The sequence below is a fragment of the Ornithorhynchus anatinus genome, chromosome 4, assembly GCF_004115215.2.
Source record: "Ornithorhynchus anatinus isolate Pmale09 chromosome 4, mOrnAna1.pri.v4, whole genome shotgun sequence".
Lineage (NCBI taxonomy): Eukaryota > Metazoa > Chordata > Mammalia > Monotremata > Ornithorhynchidae > Ornithorhynchus > Ornithorhynchus anatinus.
The window spans coordinates 102366139-102389903 of NC_041731.1; the positions used below are offsets into that span (position 1 = coordinate 102366139).

General features: G+C 45.5%; 1 protein-coding gene across 2 annotated transcripts in view; it reads left to right on the forward strand.

Annotated features, from left to right (window-relative positions):
* Positions 1 to 23765, forward strand: part of COL24A1 (collagen type XXIV alpha 1 chain) — a 481357-nt gene that overhangs the window by 372090 nt on the left and 85502 nt on the right. For both annotated transcript variants that reach the window (XM_029063711.2, XM_029063709.2), the window contains exons 44-47: positions 7552 to 7605; positions 7717 to 7770; positions 19785 to 19838; positions 21933 to 22040. In XM_029063711.2, the coding sequence (XP_028919544.1) occupies positions 7552 to 7605; positions 7717 to 7770; positions 19785 to 19838; positions 21933 to 22040 (270 nt within the window). The remainder of the gene's footprint in view (positions 1 to 7551; positions 7606 to 7716; positions 7771 to 19784; positions 19839 to 21932; positions 22041 to 23765) is intronic.

The window sequence follows — 23765 nt, forward strand, 5'->3', positions numbered from 1 at the left end:
CCGAGCACTGCTCCCAGCGCTGGGGCAGACACAGGGTCAGCAGGTTGTCCCACGTGAGGCCCACAGTCTTCCTCCCCATTTGAGCGACGAGGGAACTTTGAGCTGAGCGGTTAGCAGAGTGTCCAGTCGGGCTTGGGGGTCAGAGGTCATGGGTTCTAATCCCGCCTCTGCCACTTGTTGTGTGACCTTGGGCAAGTCACTTCATTTCTCTGGGCCTCAGTTCCCTCATCTGTAAAATGGAGATTAAGCCTGCGAGCCCCCCGGGGGACAACCTGATTACCTGGTATCTACCCCAGCGTGGGGCGAATGAGAGAACCGAGTCAAGGATGACACCGAGGTTGCGGGCTTGAGAGACGGGACGGATGGTCGTACCGTCCACAGTGACAGGGAAGCCAGGAGAAGGACGGGGCTTGGGAAGGAAGATAAGGAGCTCAGTTTTGGACATGTTGAGTTTTAGGGGGCGGGCAGACATCCACGTGGAGACGTCCCGGAGGCAGGAGGAGATACGAGCCTGAAGGGAGGGGGAGAGAACAGGGGAGGAGATGTAGATGTGGGTGTCATCTGCAAAGAGATGATAGTTGAAGCCGTGGGAGCGAATGAGTTCACCAAGGGAGTGAGTGTAGATGGAGAACAGAAGAGGGCCAAGAATTGACCCTTGAGGAACCCCTACAGTTAGGGGGGATGGGAGCGGAAGGAGGAGCCCAAGGAGGAGCCCGCGAAGGAGCCCGAGAATGGACAGCCAGAAAGATAAGGAGAGGACGGAGTCCATGAAGCCAAGGTGAGATAAGGTGTGGAGGAGGAGGGGATGGTCGACATTGTCAGAGGCAGCCGAGAGGTCGAGGAGGATAAGGATCGAGTAGAAGCCGTTGGATTTGGCAAGAAGGAGGTCACGGGTGACCTTTGAGAGAGCAGTCTCGGTAGAGTGGAGGGGACGGAAGCCAGATCGGAGGGGGTCCGGGAGAGAGTCGGAGTTGAGGAAGTCAAGGCAGCGAGTGTAGACGACTCGCTCTAGGAGTTCGGAAAGGAAGGGTAGGAGGGAGATAGGGCGATAACTGGAAGGGGAAGTGGGGTCGAGAGAGGGGTTTTTTAGGGTGGGAGAGACACGGGCATGTTTGAAGGCAGAGGGGAAGAAGCCATTGGAGAGTGAGCGGTTAAAAATAGAAGTTAAGGAGGGAAGAGCATTGTACTAAGCGCTTGGAGTTCGGGAACAATCCTTGCCCAATAACGGGCTTGGAACAATTCATGAGAAACATTGCATCGGCCAAAACTGGGCGGGAAAACCTGGAATGGGGTGAGCACAACTCCCCTATCTCAACTCCAGAGATGAAGCAATGTGACCTAGAAAAAGAGAACTGGCCTGGGAATCAGAGGACCTGGCTCCTAATCCTGGGTCCGCCACTTGTCTGCTGAGTGACCTCGGGAAAGTCACTTCACTTCTCTGTGCCTCGGTTACCTCATTTGTAAATTGGGGATTCAATATCTGTTTAATATCTCTACTTAGACTGTGAGCCCTGGGTGGGACAGGGACTGGGTCCCACCTGATTATCTTGTATCTTCCCAGTATTTAGAACAGCGATCCATAGAACAGAACAAACACACAAGACAAAATGCGGAGTGCATAGTACACACATAGTTCAGAAGACTTAGAACACCCAGTAAGCGCTTAACAAAAATGATTTATCATTATTATATTATAATAAAATAATATATCATAATACATTGTTATTATTAGCAATTCACCAATGGGTGTGGCGGGGATTTACCGCCTAAGAGGCAGGATTTTCATACCTGCCCATTCAGTCCTCCTCAGCATTCATTCAATCATATTTATTGAGCGCTTACTATGTGCAGAGCACTGTACTGAGCACTTGGAAAGTACAATTTGGCAACAGCTAGAGACAATCCCTACCCAACAACGAGCTCACAGTCTAGAAGCGGGGAGACAGACAACAAGTAGATGGGCATCAATAGCATCAATATAAATAAATAGGATTCACATCATTAATAAATAGAATAGTAAGGTACACTAATGGCAGGGGCCATTAAGATGTGAGGCAGCTTCTCTGACCATTAAACTCTGTTGCACTGTACTCTTCCAAATGCTTAGTACAGTGCTCGGCACCCAGTAAGCACTGAATAAATGCCATTGATTGCAGGATGGATTAATCTCCTCCCAACTGCCTCTAACTAGCCTAGACCTAACTGCGATTACGTACACTCAGAAACACGCCCACAGAGGTGACATTCCTGAACGAGTTCCACCTTTGGAGAAAACATACCTCATAATAATAATAATAATGGTATTTGTTAAGTGCTTACTGTGTGCCAAGCGCTATTCTAAACACTGGAGTAGATTCAAGGTAGTCAGATTGTTCCACATGGGGCTCACCGTTTCCATCCCCATTTTCCAGATGAGGGGACTGAGGGCCCAGACGTTAGGCAGCTTGCCCAGCGTCACACAGAGACAAGTGGCAGAGCCGGGATTAGAACCCACGTCCTCTGACTCCCAAGCCGGTGCTGTTGCCACTGAGCCCGGTTGCTTCTCTGCCATGGGACGAGTTGTGTTGAACACATTTAACCTTGGTCATCCCATCTTGTGCAGAAACCCAAATGTCAAGAGAAATTTTCCATACCTGTCATTACCTTCCTTCTCATTTTGCAATGCCAGGTGCTGAAGCAGCGTGGCTCAGTGGAAAGAGCCCGGGCTTTGGAGTCAGAGGTCATGAGTTCGAATCCCAGCTCTGCCACTTGTCAGCTGTGTGACTGTGGGCGAGTCACTTAACTTCTCTGTGCCTCAGTTACCTCATCTGGAAAATGGGGATTAAGACTGTCAGCCCCACATGGGACATCCTGATTCCCCTGTGTCTACGCCAGCGCTTAGAACAGTGCTCCGCACACAGTAAGCGCTTAACAAATACCAACGTTATTAAATCCAGCTGATGGCATTCCCCAGATCCCCTACCTAGCAGATGGGCAGTAAAATTTCTGGATTGGTGACTAAAAACCAAAACTTAAATGTGTCAGACAAGGGCTATGTAGAACAAGAAGGAGGTAGATGGAGAGAGAGTTGGGTAACAATTTAGATTTCTCAAACTGAAGGCATATCAAATTTCTATTTGTATTTAGTTTTGGGTAAAAAGAAATCCTTCTCCCTTCGACCATCCTTGAAAATGTCACCTGGGATGAACCTAAGCGTGGCTCAGTGGAAAGAGCACGGCTTTGGAGTCAGAGGTCATGGGTTCAAATCCCAGCTCTGCCACTCGTCAGCTGTGTGACTGTGGGCGAGTCACTTCACTTCTCGGTGCCTCAGTGACCTCATCTGGAAAATGGGGATTAACTGGGAGCCTCACGTGGGACGACCCGATTACCCTGTATCTCCCCCCAGCGCTTCGAACAGTGCTCGGCACATAGTAAGCGCTTAACAAACACCGACATTATTATTATCAAACCTCTTTGCTTTTCTTGACTCCACAAGGTCTGACATTTATCATCTGGGGCCACCAAGCCACCCTGGAGTCTGCCCCTGCCACAACATTCTTCATTCTGGTTGCCATCTGGCGGCATTCCATCTTGGATCCTCGGTGGCATTTCAGGGATTCGCTCAACCCACACGACCTTGCTGCACCTTCTCTTCGGTTCTGGTGCCCATTTCGTTCTGTTTACCGGTGGCCTCGCTTCAGAGAGCTGACTGACCGCCGGGCCGTTGACTTTACTGCTCTGACATCAGAAAGGCGGGAGGCGAGCAGGGCCGTCTCTCAGCCAAGCACAAGTCGAATTCGGAGGGGAGAGTCTGAGCGGGCGGTACGGCTGTTTTTACGTTTGAGGTCCTGTTGTAGCCTCTGGCCTTTCGTGGGTGATCTTGTAACTACTTTGTTTTTCTCTGGGCATTGTGCTCATTAGTTCCCAGAGTGGATTTTATTCGTATTTTTGTCAGCCCTTTTCTATTTGGATAACGTTCCCCAAACATTTTTATGTGTTTTTTGCCGGTTTGTCCTTAATGCGGTCCTTTGGGATAAGTCCTAGGCCATTTCCAAATGACCAAACCCTAGAGGTCAATGAACCCTTTCAAGGTCACCCAGCAGGAGAACTACGATGTGAGTTTCCACTCATTTTCCCACCGTCTGGATGCCACCCTGACTCTCCTCCGTCACTTTGCTCCTGCAGAGTTCCCTCCGGCAGTCCTTTCCGGCACAGGCCTAGAAGTGAGAAGGTCATGCGTTCTAATGCCGGCTCTGCCACGTGTCTGCTGGGTGACCTTGGTCAAGTCATTTCGCTTCTCCGTGCCTCAGTTACCTCATCTGTAAAATGGGGATTGAGACTGTGAGCCCCACGTAGGACAGGGACTGCGCCCAACCCAATTTGCTGTATCCACCCCAGCGCTTAGTATAGTGCCTGGCACATAGTAAGTGCTTAATAAATACCATTATTATTATTATTTTCCTGGATGGCTTGGACTGTTCTTCCAGATATCCTTTAGGGGGGAGGGTGATTCACAATATCAAAGTCCCCCTGCGCTTCTTCCAATATGGGTTGACCCTGTTCTTCACGTGTCACCTTTGTTGTGCCACATGACATCCAGCAATGTATGTGGATCTAACCGCCTCCCTAACGGGCCCGTGACTAGGTTTTTCTTTCCTGGCTCCTGTCTGCACTTGGTAACTTAAGTCATCACGCTGATTTCTACATCAGGAAGTTCAAAGTCAGGGTGAGAAGCACAAGCTTGCTTTGTGAAAGGCAGATCATGCGGGACCCCCAGATTAAAATTTTTTAATGGTATATGTTAAGCGCTTACTCAGTTAACTCATCTGTAAAATGAGGATTAAGGCTGTCAGCCCCAAGTGGGACAACCTGATTACCTTGTATCTATCCCAGCGCTTAAAAGAGTGCTTGGAACAGAGTAAGTGCTTAACAAATACCATTATTATTATTATTATTATATGCCAGGCATTTTACTAAACACTGGGGTAGATACAAGTTAATCAGGTTGGACGTATTCCATGCCCCCCATTGGGCTCACAGTCTCAACCCCCATTTTACAGATGAGGTAACAGAAGTCCAGAGAAGTGAAGTGATTTGCCCAAGGTCACACAGCAGACAAGTGGAGGAACTGGAATTAGAACCCGGTCCTCTGACTCACGGGCCCGTGCTCTATTCGCTAGGCCACACTGCTTCCCGTGAGAATATTCAGGTCTCTACCTACTTCCTCTTCCCTCAGCCCAAATGAAAGAAAACGCGTAGCAGAAACTAAATGAATACTATGATTCCTGCTAAAATACTCCCCGGGTTGATTTGGCAGATAGACTTGGGAGGAGGAAGAAAGGAGTTGAGTTGGCTGTTGTGAAGCAGCGTGGCTCAGTGGAAAGAGCCGGGCTTGGGAGTCCGAGGTCATGGGTTCGTATCCCAGCTCTGCCACTTGTCAGCTGGGTGACGGTGGGCAAGTCACTTCACTTCTCGGTGCCTCAGTGACCTCATCTGTAAAATGGGGGATTAACACTGTGAGCCTCACGTGGGACAACCTGATTACCCTGTATCCACCCCAGCGCTTAGAACAGTGCTCTGCCTATAGTAAGCGCTTAACAAATACCGACGTTATTATTGTGGTGGAAAGCAGCGTGGCTTTGTGGAAAGATCACAGGACCGGGGGTCAGGAGACCTGGTTCTAATCCTGGCTCCACCACTTGCCTTCTGTGTGACCTTGGTCAATTCATTTCCCTTCTCTGGGCCTCAGTTTCTTCATATGTAAAATGCAGGTAGATATTTGTTCGCTCAGACTGTGAACCTCATGTGAGACAAGGACTAATTATAGTCTAGCTGCCCTAGTGCTTAGCACCATGATTGGCACAGAGTATTTAATAAAGATTATCATCATTAGGGCGAAATGAGAGAATCCTCACACCTGTTTTCTTGAATCAGCTTATATCTATTGAGTAGTTGCTATGTGCAGAACACTGTTCTAAGAAGCGTGGCTCAGTGGAAAGAGCCCGGGCTTTGGAGTCAGAGGTCACGGGTTCGAATCCCAGCTCTGCCACGCGTCAGCTGTGTGACTGTGGGCAAGTCACTTCACTTCTCTGGGCCTCAGTTACCTCATCTGGAAAATGAGGATTAAGACTGTGAGCCCCACGTGGGACGACCTGATTCCCCTGTGTCTACCCCAGCGCTTAGAACGGTGCTCTGCACAGAGTAAGCGCTTAACGAATACCAACATAATAAGAACCGGGGAAAATAAATTCAAGAGAGTTAGTAGAGGCCATCCCTGACCACAAGGAGGAGCTTTCAGTCTATAGGGGATGACAGATATTAAAATAGATGAGGGGCAGGAGAAATGGAGTATCGAAATTTTTCCGTAGGTGCAGTGGGACTGGGGTGAGTATCAGAATGCTTAAAGGGGTCCGCAGCCAAGTTCATAGTCCCCCAGAGGGGAGGGACAGTAGGGGAAATAAAGGGCTTAGGGAAGGCCTCTTGGAAGAGATGTGATTTCAGGAGGACTTTGAAGCTGGGAAGAGGGGTGGACTGTCAGATAATAATAATAGTAATGATGATGTTGGTATCTGTTGAGCGCTTACTATGTGCCGAGCACTGTTGTAAGCGCTGGGGTAGATACAGGGTCATCAGGTGGTCCCACGTGAGGCTCACGGTCTTCATCCCCATTTTCCAGATGAGGTCACTGAGGCACAGAGAAGTGACTCGCCCACAGTCACACAGCTGCCCAGTGGCAGAGCCGGAATTCGAACCCATCACCTCTGGCTCCCAAACCCGGGCTCTTTCCACTGAGCCACGAAGGGGTGGGGAAGAGGGAGGAGTTTCCGGCCTGAGGGAGAACTTGAGCAAGGAGTCCATCGTGGGGTAGACGAAGTCGAGGCAGAAGAGCGGAGTGCGAAGGGAAAGGGGAAATGTGAAAATTAATCCTTCGTAGGTGTCAGGTATTGCTCTATTATTTACTCCTTCAAGTCCACTCTCAAAATAACATGGCTGAATGGAGGGTCAGTGGACATCTCATTGTGTTTATTGCTGAACTGTGTTTTCTAAGAGCTTAGTAATAATAATAATGGGTTTTGTTAAGCGCTTACCATGTGCCTCGATAATCAGGTTGTCCAACGTGGGGCTCACCGTCTTAATCCCATTTTACAAACGAGGTAATTGAGGCCCAGAGAAGTTAAGTGGCTTGCCCAAGGTCACGCAGAAGACAAGGGGCAGAGCCGGGATTACAACCCACATCCTCTGACTCCCAAGCTCTTTCCACTAAGTCATGCTGTGCTCTGCACACAGTAAGCGCTCAACAAATGCAATCGAATGAAAGAATTCCCTTCTGGGCAGGGAATGTGTCAGTTTATTGTTACACTGTACTGTCCCAAGCACTTAGTACACCATTCTGCAATAAATACAATTGACCGACTGACTTACTATCCTGCGGAACAGGTCACAGAATTGCTTGCTGACAAAAAAAACTAAATGAGACAATTCAGGACATTTAATTCTGAAGGAATCACAGTCAGTCAAGTTCACTTTTGCATTCCGTACTTACTAAGGTGCTATAACCTTTTCTGTTCCAAGGGTCACAGAGGTGTGCCAGGACACAGAGGGGCCATTGGACAGCAAGGCCCACCAGTAAGTGCTGAAAGCGATGACAAGTATTTGTCTTCTAGCATTTTCTATTTGAAAAAGAAAATGCTTGGCCCTTGTAACACACAAGTGACTCTTGTCTGATTTCTGTCATAGGGAGAACCAGGTGATCTGGGTCAACCAGGACTGAAAGGGGAGAGAGGATCTCAAGTAAGTAGAAAGTTTCCAACTTTAAACATTTAATCGTTCTTTTTGTTGTTGAACCCTAAATTGGAAATCTCTATTTCACTGAGAGTTCTGAAACGGGCCACTTTTTAAATTCTGCATTGGCCATCGATTTTTGCCAGAAAACAAAATTGTCATTACTGCCACGTTGACGTGAAATACGAGTTCAGAGGGCTGCGTTTCCTGAGATAACAGATTCAGGATCCCACTGACTTAATGAAAGCCACTTGTCCTCCACTCCATCATCCTGCCGCACCCTGGGTCGTGGTGCCGATTTGCGATAGGTTTGGTTGGTGGCAATTTAAAATGGATATTTTCTCAGAGACTGCCTAGTGTTCATTTTAAGAAGACCCTTGAGTGCTCTGCACATAGTAAGCGCTTAACAAATACCAACATTATTATTATTATTATTATCCTGAAAGTAGAGAAGAATGCAAAGAAAACTAATGGGTCAAATGGATCTTTTTACTGGCTGGTTATGCAGCTTTATTCTTCACTCTTTCATAGAGAAGCAGCGTGGCTTAGTGGAAAGAGCACTGGTTTGGAAGTCAGAAGTCATGGGTTCTAATCCCAGCTTTGCCACTTGTCAGCTGTGTCACTTTGGGCAAGTCACTTCACTTCTCTGTGCCTCAGTTACCTCCTCTAGAAAATGGGGGTTAAGACTGTGAGCCCCACGTGGGACAACCTCATTACCTTGTATCAACCCCAGCGCTTAGAACGGTGCTTTGCACATAGTAAGTGCTTAACAAATACCGTTATTATTATTAAATCTGTTTTCCATAATGGGTCATTAATAAATTGGCACAAATAGATTCATTGTTCTAAGAATTTCTTAAAGGAAAATTTAGTAGAAAGCGTTCTAGTTACTCGTAATACATACTCTGGAAATCTTCAGTATATGCTTCCTTTATTAATTTTATTTCCCGTATTTAAAAGATAATGAAGATACTCTTAAATGAATTAAATAATTTACTTTATAAATTGTTTATTGTTTAATGCGATCTTCTTCTGCTAGGTGTTTTTTTTTCCCATTTGTTGTGCCCTGTATCTGAGTCTGGAATTACGTTCTAGAAGCTTGACAACACAATTCCTTGCTCTACTAATTTGTTCTTTTCCACTTGGAACCAATTTGATTTTTATTCACCTTTTGGTCGGGCACAGTGGAAAGAAAACAATTTCACAGTGTTTCATTGTTCTTTTTTACATTCATACAAATAAAATGAATGAACTCTTACCAACTCACTCTTCTCCAACTCCACCACTCAGTTTTCTCCCTATGAGAAGTGAGGCAAGGTGAGTAGTAGAGTCAGGGCATGTAGTCATTCATTCATTCAATCAATCATATTTATTGAGCACTTACTGTGTGCAAATCAGTGCCCTAAGCACTTGGGAGAATACAATATATCAACAAACAGTCACCTTCCTGCCTACAGCTAGCTCACAGTCTAGGAGCGAGACAGATAGGAATATAAATAGATTAAATAAATGAATGTGTATGAACTCGATGAAGATGCCAATGATCAATCCATCCATAAGTGACATTTATTGCATGCTTACTGTGAACAGAGCACTGTACGGTCCAGGAGAGTACAGTGGAGTTGGTAATCTTGTTCCCTGTTCCCCACAAATTTACAGTCTGAAAAGGGGAGACAGCCATTATATAAATAAACTATAGATGTGTACATAAGTACCGTGAGGTTGAAGGTAGGGTGAATACCAAGTGCCCAAAGGAATAAAATAGCAGCATTCACCTACGGGGGAGCGAGTAGAGGAGAGGCATGTCTTAAATGCCTCTCACCAGCGTGGTTTAGTGGAAAGAGCCCGGGCTTTGGAGTCAGCGGTCATGGGTTCGAATCCCCGCTCTGCCACTTGGCAGCTGTGTGACTGTGGGCGAGTCACTTCACTTCTCGGTGCCTCAGTGACCTCATCTGGAAAATGGGGATGAACTGTGAGCCTCATGTGGGACAACCTGATGACCCTGTATCTACCCCAGTGCTTAGAACGGTGCTCTGCACATAGTAAGCGCTTAACAAATACCGACATTATTATTATTATCGTTATTAAATGGTCAATTTGGGATTCACTGTCCTGACATTGTTGCTGATAGTTAGATATTAATGATGCTAAATGTATCAGAAAAGGCTAAAATGTGAGCCACAATCTATTAATAATAATAATTGTGGTATTTGTGAAGCGGTTACTATGTGCCGGGCACTGTACTAAGTGCTGGGGTGGATTCAAGCAAATTGCGTTGGATCCAGTCCCTATCCCACATTCATTCATTCGTTCAATTACATTTATTGAGCGCTTACTGTGTGCAAAGCACTGTTTTAAGAGCTTGAGAGAGTACTCAATCCCCATCTTACATATGAGGTAACTGAGGCACAGAGAAGTGAAGTGAGTTGCTCAAGGCCAAACCGCAGACAAGCGGCAGAGCCGGGATGAGAACCCATGAGCAGCAGACACGGACACATAGATGTCATCTATTGTTACACTGATGGGTACACTCTGTTATGCCTCTAGGCATATTTGGGAGACACGAGACAAAATCCATTGACTTTAAATCCACTGGCCAAAGGAAGTCACCCTGAAGTGGGGTAACTTCCCGAAAAGACCCAGCATCTGCCTCTGTTAACTGCATCATTAGAAAATCCGATTTTGCTCAGTTCTGGGTTATTAATTCCATGTCTGATCAGATCAAACGGACAAAGTGCAGTTCTCCTTTTCAAGTGATGATTGGCTCATCATTTCATAACCTACTGATATCTCAATCAATCAGTCATGTTTATTGAGCACTTACTAGGGGCAGAGTACTGTACTAAGCTCTTGGCAGAGCAAAATGCAACAATCAACAGATACTTTCCCTGCCCACAACGAACTTCCGGTCTAGAGTGTAGTATCCAGATATTTTCTAAGCGATAGTTGTCTACTGACTGTGACAGAGCAAAGTTAAAGATGATCAGACACGATCCCCTTCCTAGTTCTCTCCCCATTAGGAGGGAGCAGTACTTTCCCAAAAAGCACAGTTCAACATCCAAGCAGTTACTGAATATTCTTTCTGACTCTTCAATAATCAATTAAAACAATGTCTTGGCCCACATACTTTCATGCCGCTTTTGTTCATGGTAGCTTAGTGGCTCCCCAAATACCGGTATAAAATGCACTGGTCTTGTTGGAAGCAGCGTGGCTGAAAGGGTAGAGTACGGGCCTGGGAGTCAGAATGACCTAGGTTCTAATCCTGGCTCCGCCACTTGTCTGCTGTGCGGCCTCGGACAAGTCACCGAACTTTTCTGTGCCCCAGTTCTCTCATCTGTAAAATGGGGATTAAGAGTGTGGGACAGGGACTGTGTCCAACCTGATCGACTTGTATCTCCCCCAGCACTTAGAACAGTATTTGGCACATAGAAACTGCTTAACAAGTAAGATTATAATTATTATTATTAAGAGTAGGGCTGGGATGTTCTGATCCTTCCACCATCTCTTCCCTGGGCCCTTAGGTTTACCAAGACATGTTGCTAGAGAGGTCACTGGTATTTAAGACACAATCCATAGCCAGGAAACAGAATATCACTCCTCACGCTCCTCAGCCTTGATCTCTGCTGTATCTTACTCTGCCTAATGCACTAATAATATCAGTAATAGTAATAACTGTGGCATTTAAATGCCTACTCCATGTCGAACACTGTACTAAGTGCTGAAGTGGAGTCAAACAAATCAGGTTGGACACAGTCCCTGTCCCACACTGAAGCTTACAGTGTTAATCCCCATTTTCCAGATAAGGTACTGAGGCACAAAGAAGTGAAGTGATTCGCCCAAGGTCACCCAACAGGCATGTGGCGGAGCTGGGATCAGAACTCAGGTCCCTCTGACACCCAGGCCAGTGCTCTATCCATTTGAGTTAAGTACTTATTAGTACTTATGGAGTTTAGTACAAAGATCTGTCGGGAATCTTTTCTATTCACTTAACAGATTAGAGTTCCTGACCCAGACATTTGCCATTCCGAAGAGGTAGCTTGTTATAGCGGTGGCTGGGAAGATGGCCATCTGAACACTTAGGGAATCATAAAGAAGGGGGGAAAAAATGGATTCAGGCTTACAGAAATGTTGCTTCCTTTTTGCCTTTTTCCAGAAGACTGGGCAAGGCTAATATGCTCCCATCTATCCCAGCTGTCAGGGGATCAACACTTTCTTAACCCCCTAGATACACAAAATGAGTCATTCCCGGGAAATCAGAGGACTTCAATCAGAAGCCCAAGAACCCAAATTTCCCCCACTGAGAAAAAAGCAGCCAAAGAACAAGAACGCACCCACTTGCCAGCCCTGAGAGCCATTCAGCCCCTCTCTCATGCAACCACCAAACATTCTTCCCTTTCCCTCTAGATTGTAAACTCCTTGCGGGCATGGAACATGTTGACCGACTCTGTTATATCGTACTCTCCTAAGCACTTACTCTGCGCAGAGTAAGTGTTCAATAAATGCGATTGATGGATCTCACAGATTGACAGGAGAATAAGCCCAGGCCAGCATTCTTCCCTCCACTTCCTTCTTGTGTCTGCAGCAACAGGATAGGGCCCAGAGGCATCGAGGGAGAAAAGAAACAACCTAAGTGCCTTAGGCGTGTGGGCATCTTTATATTTGCATGACTGATTTTGTGATATTTATTACCCTGAAAAACAAACATAGCTTATGCACCAACTATGTGGCAGGGCAGATTCCTTTCCTGGCAGAGCACTTGCATCATTAATGCTTTCTCCTTTTTAGTAATAATAATGGTGGCATTTGTTAAGCATTTACCATGTGCCAGGCCCTGTTCATTCATTCATTCAATAGTATTTATTGAGAGTTTACTATGTGCGGAGCGCTGTACTAAGCGCTTGGAACGTACAATTCGGCAACAGATAGTGACAATCCCTGCCCAGTGTCGGGCTCACAGTCTAATGGGGGAGACAGACGGACAAAAACAAGACAATTTAATCACGATAAATAGAATCGAGGGGATGTACACCTCATTAACAAAATAAATATACAGAATGAGCAGAGTGCTGAGGGGAGGGGAAGGGAGAGGGGGAGGAGCAGAGAGAAGGGGGGAAAGGGGGCTTGGCTGAGGGGAGGTGAAGGGGAAGCAGAGAGGGAGCAGAGGGAAAAGGGGAAGCTCAGTGTGGGAAGGCCTCTTGGAGGAGGTGAGCTCTCAGTAGGGCTTTGAAGAGGGAAAGAGAGTTAGTTTAGTGGAGGTGAGGAGGGAGGGCATTCCAAGATAGCGGTAGGATGTGGGCCAGAGGTCAACATTCTAAGAGGCCGACACTGTTCTAAGCGCTGGGGTGGAACAAGCAAATCGGGTTGTGCACAGTTCCTGTCCCACGTGGGGCTCACAGTCTCAATCCCTATTCTACAGATGAGGGAACTGAGGCCCAGAAAAGTAGTGAGTAGCCTCCTAAGGTCACCCAGCAGACAAGCGGCGGAGCTGGGATTAGAACCCCTGACCTTCTGACACCCAGGTCCCTGCTCTATCCACTACACCATGCTGTTTCTCGTGGCGGGGAAAGAGAAATTCAATCACTCTTGGAACCCTGGCTCTATTTCTCTTCAATCCTGTTCAGTTTCGTGCATATTGGGGGTACAAAGAGATCTCTGAAATGTGTCCCCTCTCCACCTACGGCTCGAAAGAACGGCTTCTGGGACAACTGGGCTTGGTCCTTCCTCTAGACTCTAATCTCATTACGGGCGGGAAATGTATCTGTTTATTGTTTTGTATTCTCCCATGCGCTTAGTACAGTGCTCTGCACACGGTAAGCGCTCAGTAAAATACGACTGACTTATTGACTGATTACTTCTCCTTTAAAAGGCCGTGTAGGCCACGGAAGGGGTTAGAAAGGAATCTTGGGCCAATCGGACAGTACTTTTAGGATGAGGCTTAGTTCTGCATTTACTTTAATTCTTTGTGTGAGGATTCTCCCTTGATCCCTGATCAAATAAAGGCCATTTTTTAAGAACCTCCCAGGTGGAAATGTGCTGAGTTAAGAGGAAGTCCCTCCTCCTTACACTGTAAACCATGTGTGGGACAGGGACTGTGTCCAATCTGATTATCTTTTAACTATCCCAGCGCTTACTACAGTGCTTGGCGTAGTCAGCCCTTAACAAGTTTAATATAACGACGACGATAAGAATAATAACAAGAACGGAGAATAGAAGGAGGATCCGTTAGAAGCAACATGGCCTGATGGATAGAGCACAAGCCTGGGAGTCAGAAGGACCAGGGTTCTAGTCCTGGCTCTGCCACTTGTGTGCTGTGTGACCTTGGGCGAGTCATTTCACTTCTCTGTGCCTCGATTACTGCATCTGTAAAATGGGGATTATGACTGTGAGCCTCACGTGGATTGTGTCCAACCGATTACTTTGTGTCTACCCCAGCACTTAGAACAGTGCCTGGTACATAGTAAGAGTTTAACACATACCATAAAAAAAAAAAAAAGGATCCTGGAGTAGAGAATTGGGAGATTTGTGTTATCTTAATTTTGTCAGGGTGATAATAGCCAATTTATACTCTAGTGTCTTCCCGCTAAACTGTAAGCACATTGTGAGCAGGGAATGTGTCTACCAACCCTACTATATTGTAATCCCAGCTCCGCCACTTATCAGCTGTGAGACTGTGGGCAAGTCACTTAACTTCTCTGGGCCTAAGTTCCCTCATCTGTAAAATGGGGATTAACTGTGAGCCTCACGGGGGACAACTTGATTACCCTGTACCCCTACCTCAGCGCTTAGAACAGTGCTCTGCACATAGTAAGCGCTTAACAAATCCCAGCATTATTATTACTCTCCCGAGAGCTCAGTGCTCTGCCCACTGTAAGCACTCAAAAAATACGACCGATTGACCGATCGATGATGGAGTTCTAAACTCACTGGGAAAAGACGTTCAACCCAACACTTTCCGATGGTTCCTTTAAGGAGGATGTTTTTCCTTTTCCATTGACCTTTGCAAAGTGAGGATGTCCCTGTTTCCACAAATGCTCCCAAGCACCAAACATACAGCCGAGCCTTGGAATATCTTTTCCATATGCTTTACTGGCTCCGAGATTGATACCTCTCCTCTCAGACGCAGAGTTGACCACATTCTCCCAGTCCTCCAAAGAGTTCTCACTGTAGTCATTTCCAAGGCTGGAAGACAACCTGGAAACTTCTGCTAGAGCACACTTCAGGCATGAGCCTAGGCAGCACATTATAACTCTGGTTTTGGATCCATCAGACACTCCCTCTGGGCTTTAAAGCTCAGTTGGGGATGTTGTTTCAGAGCAGAGTTTTCTGAACGGTGAGATTCTAGCTCTACAGATAATAATAATGTTGGTATTCGCTAAGCGCTTACTATGTGCCGAGCACTGTTCCAAGCCACGGGGTAGATACAGGGTAATCAGGTTGTCCCACTTGAGGCTCACAGTCTTAATCCCCATTTTACAGATGAGGGAACTGAGGCACCGAGAAGTCAAGTGACTCGCCCAAAGTCACACCGCTGACAGGTGGCGGGGCCGGGATTAGAACCCATGACCTCTGACTCCTAAGCCCGGGCTCTTTCCACTGAGCCACGCTGCTTCTACAGATCATGTTAGTCATTCCCACCCCTCCATTCTACATTTCCTGGTTCTGAGAGAGGCCACTTTTCTCGGCTTTAAGCTCGCTGTGGGCAGGGAATTTGTCTATTTGTATTGTTGTAGTGTACTCTTCCAAGCGCTTTGTACAGCACTCTGCACACAGTAAGCGCTCAATAAATACGATTGACTTCTCTCAGCTCTGCAGTTCTGAAGGAGAACTGGTTTATGCTAGTAGGAGGGTGAGAAGGAAACGAGAAGAAAAAGTGATTAGGTTGCAAACAATTGACCTTGAAATTGCTTGAGAAAAGGCAGTACGGTAGGAGTCACCCGTGAAATATATGCAGATCATATGGAAATGTGATCAGCTTGGTATATGGAGAAGCAGCGTGGCATAGTGGATAGGGCACGGGCCTGGGAGTCAGAAGGTCATGGGTTCTAGTCACTTGGCTGCTGTGTGACCTTGGGCAAGTCATTATGCTTCTCTGTGCCTCTGTTCCCTTGTCTGTAAAATGGGGATTAATACTGTGAACTTCCACATGGGGCAGGGACTCTCTGTCCAACCCAATTTGCTTGTATCCACCTCAGCGCTTAGTACAGTGCTTGGCACATAATAAGCATTTAAATACCACTATTATTATTATTATTATAAATAAATATTATAGATAGTTTTTACATCTGGATTTGGCCTCTGGGAAAGCAGTCTGCCCTAGTGGAAAGAGTGTGGTCCTGGAAGTCAGAGGATCTGGTTCAGACAGTCAGTCAGTTGTATTTACTGAGCGCTCTGTGAGAAGTAGCGTGGCTTAGTGAAAAGAACACGGGCTTGGGAGTAAGAGGACATGGGTTCTAATCCCAGCTCTGCCACTTGTCAGCTGTGTGACCTTGGGCAAGCCACCTAACTTCTCTATGCCTCAGTTACCTCATCTGTCACATGGGGATTAAGATTGTGAGCCCCACGTGGTACAACCTGATTACCTCGCAACTACCCCAGCGCTTAGAAGAGTGTTTGGCACATCGAAAGTGCTTAAATACCGTAATTATTATTATTACTACTGTGTGCAGAGCACTGTACTAAGTGCTCGGGAGAGTATAATATCCCAATAAATAGTCACATTCCCTGCCCACAACGAGCTCCCAGCTCCACCACTCACCTGCTTGGGGACCTTGACAATTCACTTCTCTGCACCTCGGATTCCTCATCTGCAAAATGGGGATTCAATACCTGTGCTCCCTCCTACTTAGAAAACGAGCCCTATGTGGACGTGATTATCTCATATCTATCTAAGCGCTGAATACAGTACTTTACACTTAGTAAGCGCTTAACAAATACCACAGTTTAAGAATCTTAATGAAGATGCCTGATGAAGAATATAAAATCTGATTTAGTTACCTTGGAGTTTTACTCTAACCTGGTCTGCTCTTGTGGCAGGAAAGACCAGGTCAGCATTTCCAGGATTTGTTCAGCAGAAGACTGGACTCCACACGTTCTCTACCCTCCCGGTTCAAATGAACCCAGTTATCTGGGTCAAGGACAAGATCCATCTTTATAGACCCATATATACAAATGAGTAGGATAAAGGGAAATATAATGGTAGGTGGGTTAGGTTTGTTTTTCTTGTCTTTTCACGGGGCCAGGAGGTGTCGTTAAGCTTCCTGGTCTTTCAATCCCAAGTCAGAAACTGTCAAAAGAAAAATGAAGTGCTTTCCTCTGATTATTTTGGGGGGAAGAAAATTGAATGTGCTATATAGAAATGACCACAATTTGGCAATGATCTGATACAGAAAAGTTGGGCTGTCAGGGAGTTGATAGATTTGTATTTTTTTTAAATAGAGGTAGCAAAAAATCATTTTTAAGAAAAACTACTACTTCTCTAAAATACTTAGATGATAGTCACCAAGTAAAAAATGCCCTTGAATGGCCCAAGAAAAGTACTTATATGTTTGGTTTTGGGGTTGATTTGGTTACCGTTAATAATAATAATAATAATAATTGTGGTATTTGTTAAGGCTTACTACATTCCAGGCACTGTACGAAACACTGGGGTGACTATAAGCAGATCATTCCTTGTTCCACATGGGCTCAAAGCCTTCACCCCCATTTTCCAGATGAGGTAACTGAGGTCCAGAGAAGTGAAGTGACTTGCCCAAGGTCACACAGCAGACAAGTGGCAGAGCCGGGCTTAGAGTCCAGTTCCTCCTAGGCCTGGCTGGGCTCTATCTTTGTACATTTCAAGCGCTTTGTACAGTGCTCTGCACATAGTAAGCGCTCAATGAATACTATTGAATGAATGAATCTACTAGGCCACACTGCTTCTCAGTGGTATGTCTGAATTTACACAGAATTCTTTAGGGTTACATGAGATCTCAGTTGGATCCCAGTCTTAAATATGTGGTAGAATAACTGCCGAGACATTTGAAGCTGCTTGAAAATAATGACAGAATGAGATTTATCTTCCAGAAAAGAGTGTTCCCAAGTTGAAGCTGCTTATTACCCATTAGTAGCCAAAAGCTAAATCCCATTAAGTTGGTGGTGGTGGAGAGGATGAGTAGTGAAAAAGCAAAACTAAACTTGGCTGGTAACTGAAAAAATGAGATGAGTATTGCCACAGGCTGACCTTACTGAAAGTAACCGTGCCACAAAAATAAGGCTTTCAATAAGACTTTTGTATGTAGGCTTTGGCACTTAATACATTTCAAATCTAGGCTCCGAAAACATAAGCACAATTTCACATACAGTAAATGAACTCCTCCAGATATTTCCCCAAGTCCTCTCCCCGTCAGTTTTGGAGATCAACAAGTTTTTCCTGTGTATTTATGGTGTGTGCATATTTTGAGAGAATATTAATGTGCCAAAAGAAGTTTACAAGAAACACAGACTGCCCCTAACATTTCTATTTGCATTTTTTTCTTCATTTGGACGGTGCTTTTTTATTTATTTTCATTGGCACCAGCTAATATTTATGCTTATCATAAGATATTTCACCACATTATGAATGTTGCTTTACTTCTCCTGACCTGGAGCTATCACCACCTCAGAGATTAACTTTGGAGCTAGCTTGCCCTTCATTATCTCGACTGTAATTTGGGTAAAAGGATAGTACTTCTCTTTCTGATCTTAACCTCTAGAGATCAGCAGAGACCATGTTTTCCCTACGTGCTGAACAAACTTTTGAACTGTCCTGCTGCCCAATAATCATTTTTTGTTATCCTAGACAAAGTAGAAAACTAAACCAAGAATGCTTCCTTTGGAAGACTGACAAAGTTTGGTGACCACGGGGCATCAGCTTTATACCAAACTAAAGATTAACAAAGCTGTAGGGCTGTCCAATCTTTTTTTTTATGTTTCTAAGTGTCCTGGAATGAACACAGAAGGCACATCCGGATTCTTAAGCAATTACATCAGTATCACCTATAAGCCAAATAGGAACATCAACAATAGGGCCCTGGAACACAGTGAGCTCACCAGTTGGGAGGCTCAGAGCGATCCAGTTTTACCGGGTGGGACATGTGAGGAGAAAGAATGACAACGGAATATTCAAATATCTTTGGTTCTGCTAAAATGAATCAGGGCATATGCAAACAGGGAGAGGAATGCAAATATTTTTGAAGACAAAGTGATATGGCGGGTCTCAGACGCGGAGCTTAGGAGCAGGCCGTTTTGGACTTATCCCACGTGAGAAGCAGCGTGACCTAGTGGAAAGAGCCAGGCCTGGGAGTCAGAGGACCTGGGTTCTAATCCCAGATCTGCCAATGGCTCTGCTGAATGCTTGCTGGGGGACCTTTGGGCAAATCACTTTCCTTCTCTGTGCCTCATTTTCCTCAACTGTAAAGTGGGGAGTCAATACACGTTCTCCCTCCTACTTAGGCTGCGAGCGCCATGTGGGACTTGTACCTACCTCAGTGCTTAGAACCATGTTTGACACATAGAAAGCGCTTAACGAATATCATGAAAACAAAACAAATCACACTTAGCCCATGTCGGGGCAGCAGTTCATCAATAATTGTTTTCCTTGAACTGAGGATTCAAGAAGATTGAGTGATTGATTGACTGACTGCGATTCCAAGAAGCAGGATTTTTTTAAAAATCCCCGTTTTCATTTTCATTAATCTCACCCCATCCTACTTCAAAAAACAATAAAAATGATTTTCTTTTTAACAAGGATAGTGGAACCCAAATTTCCTAACAAACAAAAGTGCTGCTCATTTGATTCAGGAAAGAGCTAGGTGGATGACAACACCAGTCTTTTCTCTGAATCACAACGAAGTAGACAGAAAGAAAGAAATTAATCTATTTGAAGGCCAGAGGCTAAATTAAGAACTCAGGTGCCTTTCCTGCCTTTTGAATTTCTTTTGTCTTCAATGTCCTCCCTTTGATTGTGTTTACACTGGCCAAATCGTAACTCCCTTTGACATTTCTAGGGTCCTAAAGGCAAGAAAGGAGCAAGTGGTCCCCCAGGAAAACGTGGAAGTCCCGTAAGTAATACAGTTTTCCCATTTCCTTTCTCTTTATGAACTGCACAAGACGAGCTAGTGGCTTGCAGGAAAGTTTTTTTGCTGCTAATTAATGTCATTCTTAAAGATAGACTAAAAAATGTGATAAATTAAGTAACTCTCATGTCACCCTGGAGCACAAAATGGAGGACAGAGGTGATCTCTTCTTGAAGGTGGACGTTTGATCCTTGGAGCTTAGTATTCTCTGCTCTGACTTGAGTGGAGGAGACCTCCCCTCTGCTCAGGGAAGATAAATGTAATTTCAGCCAAGAGATTTCCCCAGATTTCTCATTAACCAGCAACCCATGGAAAGACATCTATGATTCCTGCTTGCAAACTTCCTTGTTGAGTCCACAGGTGTGCTTACCAGAGTGTTCACATATCTTGCTCTTGCAATCATTTCAACCAAGGAACTAAATTTGAATCAAGTCCTGCCTTTGAGTAAGTGAACATTTGCACTTAGTATCAGGTCTCAGGCCAGTTGACTGGACACCGGAAAAAATCCCTTCCAGGGCAGACAAACAATCCAGAGAAACGACTTTCAAGAAAGGGGTCTTCTTAACTAGGAGCAATAAAAGAACAGGTGACATAAACAGCCACATGGAAAGACCAGGGATTGTCTTCGCATTGTTCTTCTTTTAAATGAGCGCTTCAGTGGAGTAAAGCCTTGGTATTTTTAGGAGAAAAGGCAAATGCCTGTTGCATGGTATTCTGGATGGAACTTGAGGAGACGAGATGGAGTCAAGAGAAGGAGCAGAGAGGCTTAAAGACGGAGTGATGGGGAGGGTGGGAGACACGGAAGAGACGCTTGCTCAGGAGAGGCTCGGGATAATGGAGGGGGGAGAGAGGCTAGAGGTGGGAGATAGAACAAGGGTCAGAGAAAAGAGTAGTGAATAAAGAGGTAAGAGGGAGTTGAGGGAATGGTGAAAAAGGGACAGGGTTTTCTGAGAAGGGGGAGATAAGAAAGAAAGGGAAGAAGTCCTTACTTCTGAGTACTTTTTAGATTCAAAGGGGATCGCAGTCCCCACAGACTTGTTCCAGTTGGGCCAAGGCAAGTTGACCCAGGGTAGGAGAGCAAGGAGCCATTCCTAATTGTATTATTCCTCACACATGGGGACTACTTGACCCAAGGCCCCAGTGCTCCCCATCTAGAGTGCCCTCACGACTAAGGCTGCTCCATGAGCCATAAGACCTGAAGGGAGAGAGAGGCCCCGGGGAAGTCAGAGAGCTGGGCGAAACGCCAGAGAAGTCTCAGGGGAAGGCCAGAATTCAGTGAATGTAGCGCTCAGTACCCAAAGTGCTAGTGGTACTATCCAGAAAGAAACATACTGATCCAAGGATGAGAGAAGAGAGCTTGGAAAAAAATCAGTGGCTATCTCTCAGGACAGAAGGTGATTTTCACATCAACCATCAGTAAACTCTCTTGTCCGAGCAGATGTGGGTTGATTTCCTTCCAGTCGCACCCCTAGCCAGCGGTTTGATGCTGCAGTGGGTGGCCTGGTGGAAAAGAAGCTCTTTATAAATAACGGAGAAAGTGACGCAGAGCCCGGGAATGGCTAGGAAGGACTGGATCTAGCCACAGGAAAAAAAGTCCCAGTTATTCTAGAGGAAAAGCAAAAATGGCTTGGCCTTGTCCTTCTGGATGTTATTCCATCTGGATCTGTGGTTGATTCAAAAGGCAGGCAAGGAGTAGGCCCACAGTTTGATTCATGGCTTTGTTTGACCAGCTGCTCAGAGTAGCATTTCTGCAATTAATGAATGCCTGCTGACAGCCCAGACAGACTCTGGCACATTGTTGACATTCTCTCCACAGCTGAGTAAAATATGTGAGAGGGACAGTGTCAGCCCTGCTGTACCCAAGAGGAAACAGTGACCAAGTCGATCATCGGTTTAGCCCCGTCTAGGTCCGGGAAATATTGAAAGACGGCGAACTGATCGGTGGGATGGACTGTGTAATTTCCAAATTCTGATTCTTGGGGATAAGGGGATGGTCCTGTGTTCTTTCGTGAACTAAAAGGGACGTGATCATCTGCACGGTACCCGTCTGTAACCTCCGACTCTGTTTAAATTTCTAAGGGACTAGCAGGCCCACCTGGACAGAAAGGCACACCAGGCTACCCCGGAGCAGAGGGCCTCCCAGGAAATCCTGGAAAAGCTGGACTTCCAGGAAGCCCAGGACTCCCCGTGAGTTGTTTAGATACCACTTTGTCCTTCATTTCAGCATTAAGAGCTTCTGTACAAACATTCCACTGTGAGAACATAGACATACTGTATGGTTTTCTTTGCTTTGGCATTGTCTCAGATTTCACTGATCGTTCCTTTAAGGGTTATTTCTGGAAACCTGTCGCAGCTAAGGTAAAGTTGCTTTCTGGAGGGTGTCTTTAGGTACATTCTCCTGGATATTTTGTAGCTAGAAACACGGGCAAGGTAAATAACTGAAAGCCTTTGGCTCGCATGAAGGGTTTGGAGTAAAAAAACTGTAAAGAAGCAATTTAAAGGCAACAGATTCTGGCTGGTTTTTGAGGGAGTTATCAAATATCTTCAACTACTTTTAGAACATTTAGGCCTTGGCCAAAATTCAAAGTAGGTTCTGCCAAAAATCATCTTCCCTTAACTTTCACAGCTCCTGTGCTACTTGAAGACTCTGAAAATTAGCTCCTTACTTGTCCTCTTACTCTTTGAAAACATTCCTTTCTGCCTTACATTTTTCCTATGAGCCCTGTCTCTCTGATAGGCGAAGCAATGTGAAATGCATATTTCATTTTATAAGAATCTCTCATCTTTGTTTTCTCTGTCACTCTTCAACTTGCATTCATAGCACCATCTTCCCAATAAAAATGAGGATGAACTGGGAAACTTATGCCCTCCAGGAAAATGTCCAGTTTTCTTTCAAGAACTCAAGAAACAAATTCCTGCCATTTGGCTGTACAGGAGACGTTGTACTCCTTTTTTCTTCCTTATTAAAAATTAAGTTGTCTTTTTTTTAGCCATAAGCTGAACACTTTCTTCGGTACACTCTAGAGGAGGATATAGACAATATAATTAAATACAATTACAGATAAGTACAGAAGTGCTGTGGGGCTGGGATGGAGGGATGAATAAAAGGAGCAAATCAGAGTGACATAGAAGGGAGTGAGAGAAGAGGAAAGGAGGACTCAGTCAGGGAAGGCCTCTTGGAAGAGATGTGCCTTCAATCAGGCTTTGAAAGTGGGGAGAGTGATTGTCTGTCGGAGGGAGGATGTTCCAGGCCAGAGATAGGACATGGCTGAGTTGTTGGCGGTGAAATAGATGAGACTGAGGTGCCGTGAGAAGGTTGTTGTTAGAGGAACGAAGAGTGCAGACTCTGTTGTAGTAGGAGGGTAGCAAGGTGAGGTAGGAGGGGGCGAGGTGATTAATAATAATGCTGGTATTTGTTCAGCGCTTACTATGTGCCGAGCACTGCTCTAAGCGCTGGGGGAGATACAGGGTAATTAGGTTGTCCCATGTGAGGCTCACAGTCTTCATCCCCATTTTACAGATGAGGGAACTGAGGCCCAGAGAAGTCAAGTGACTTGCCCACGGTCACACAGCTGACAAGTGGGATTAAGTGAACAAGTCTGCTTACTCTGTTGTATTTTATTCTCCCAAGAGCGTAGTACAGTGCTCTGCACACAGTAAGAACTTAATAGTAATAATAATAATAATAATGGTATCTGTTAAGCAGCTACTATGTGCCGAGCACTCTACTAAGCACTGGAGTGGATTCAAGCAAATCGGGTTGGACACAGTCGCTGTCCCTCGTGGGGCTCACAGTCTCAATCCCCATTTTACAGATGAGGTAACTGAGGCACGGAGAAGTGAAGTGACTTGCCCAAGGTCACACAGCAGAGTGGCAGATCAGAATTAGAACCTGTGACCTGTCCTCTATCC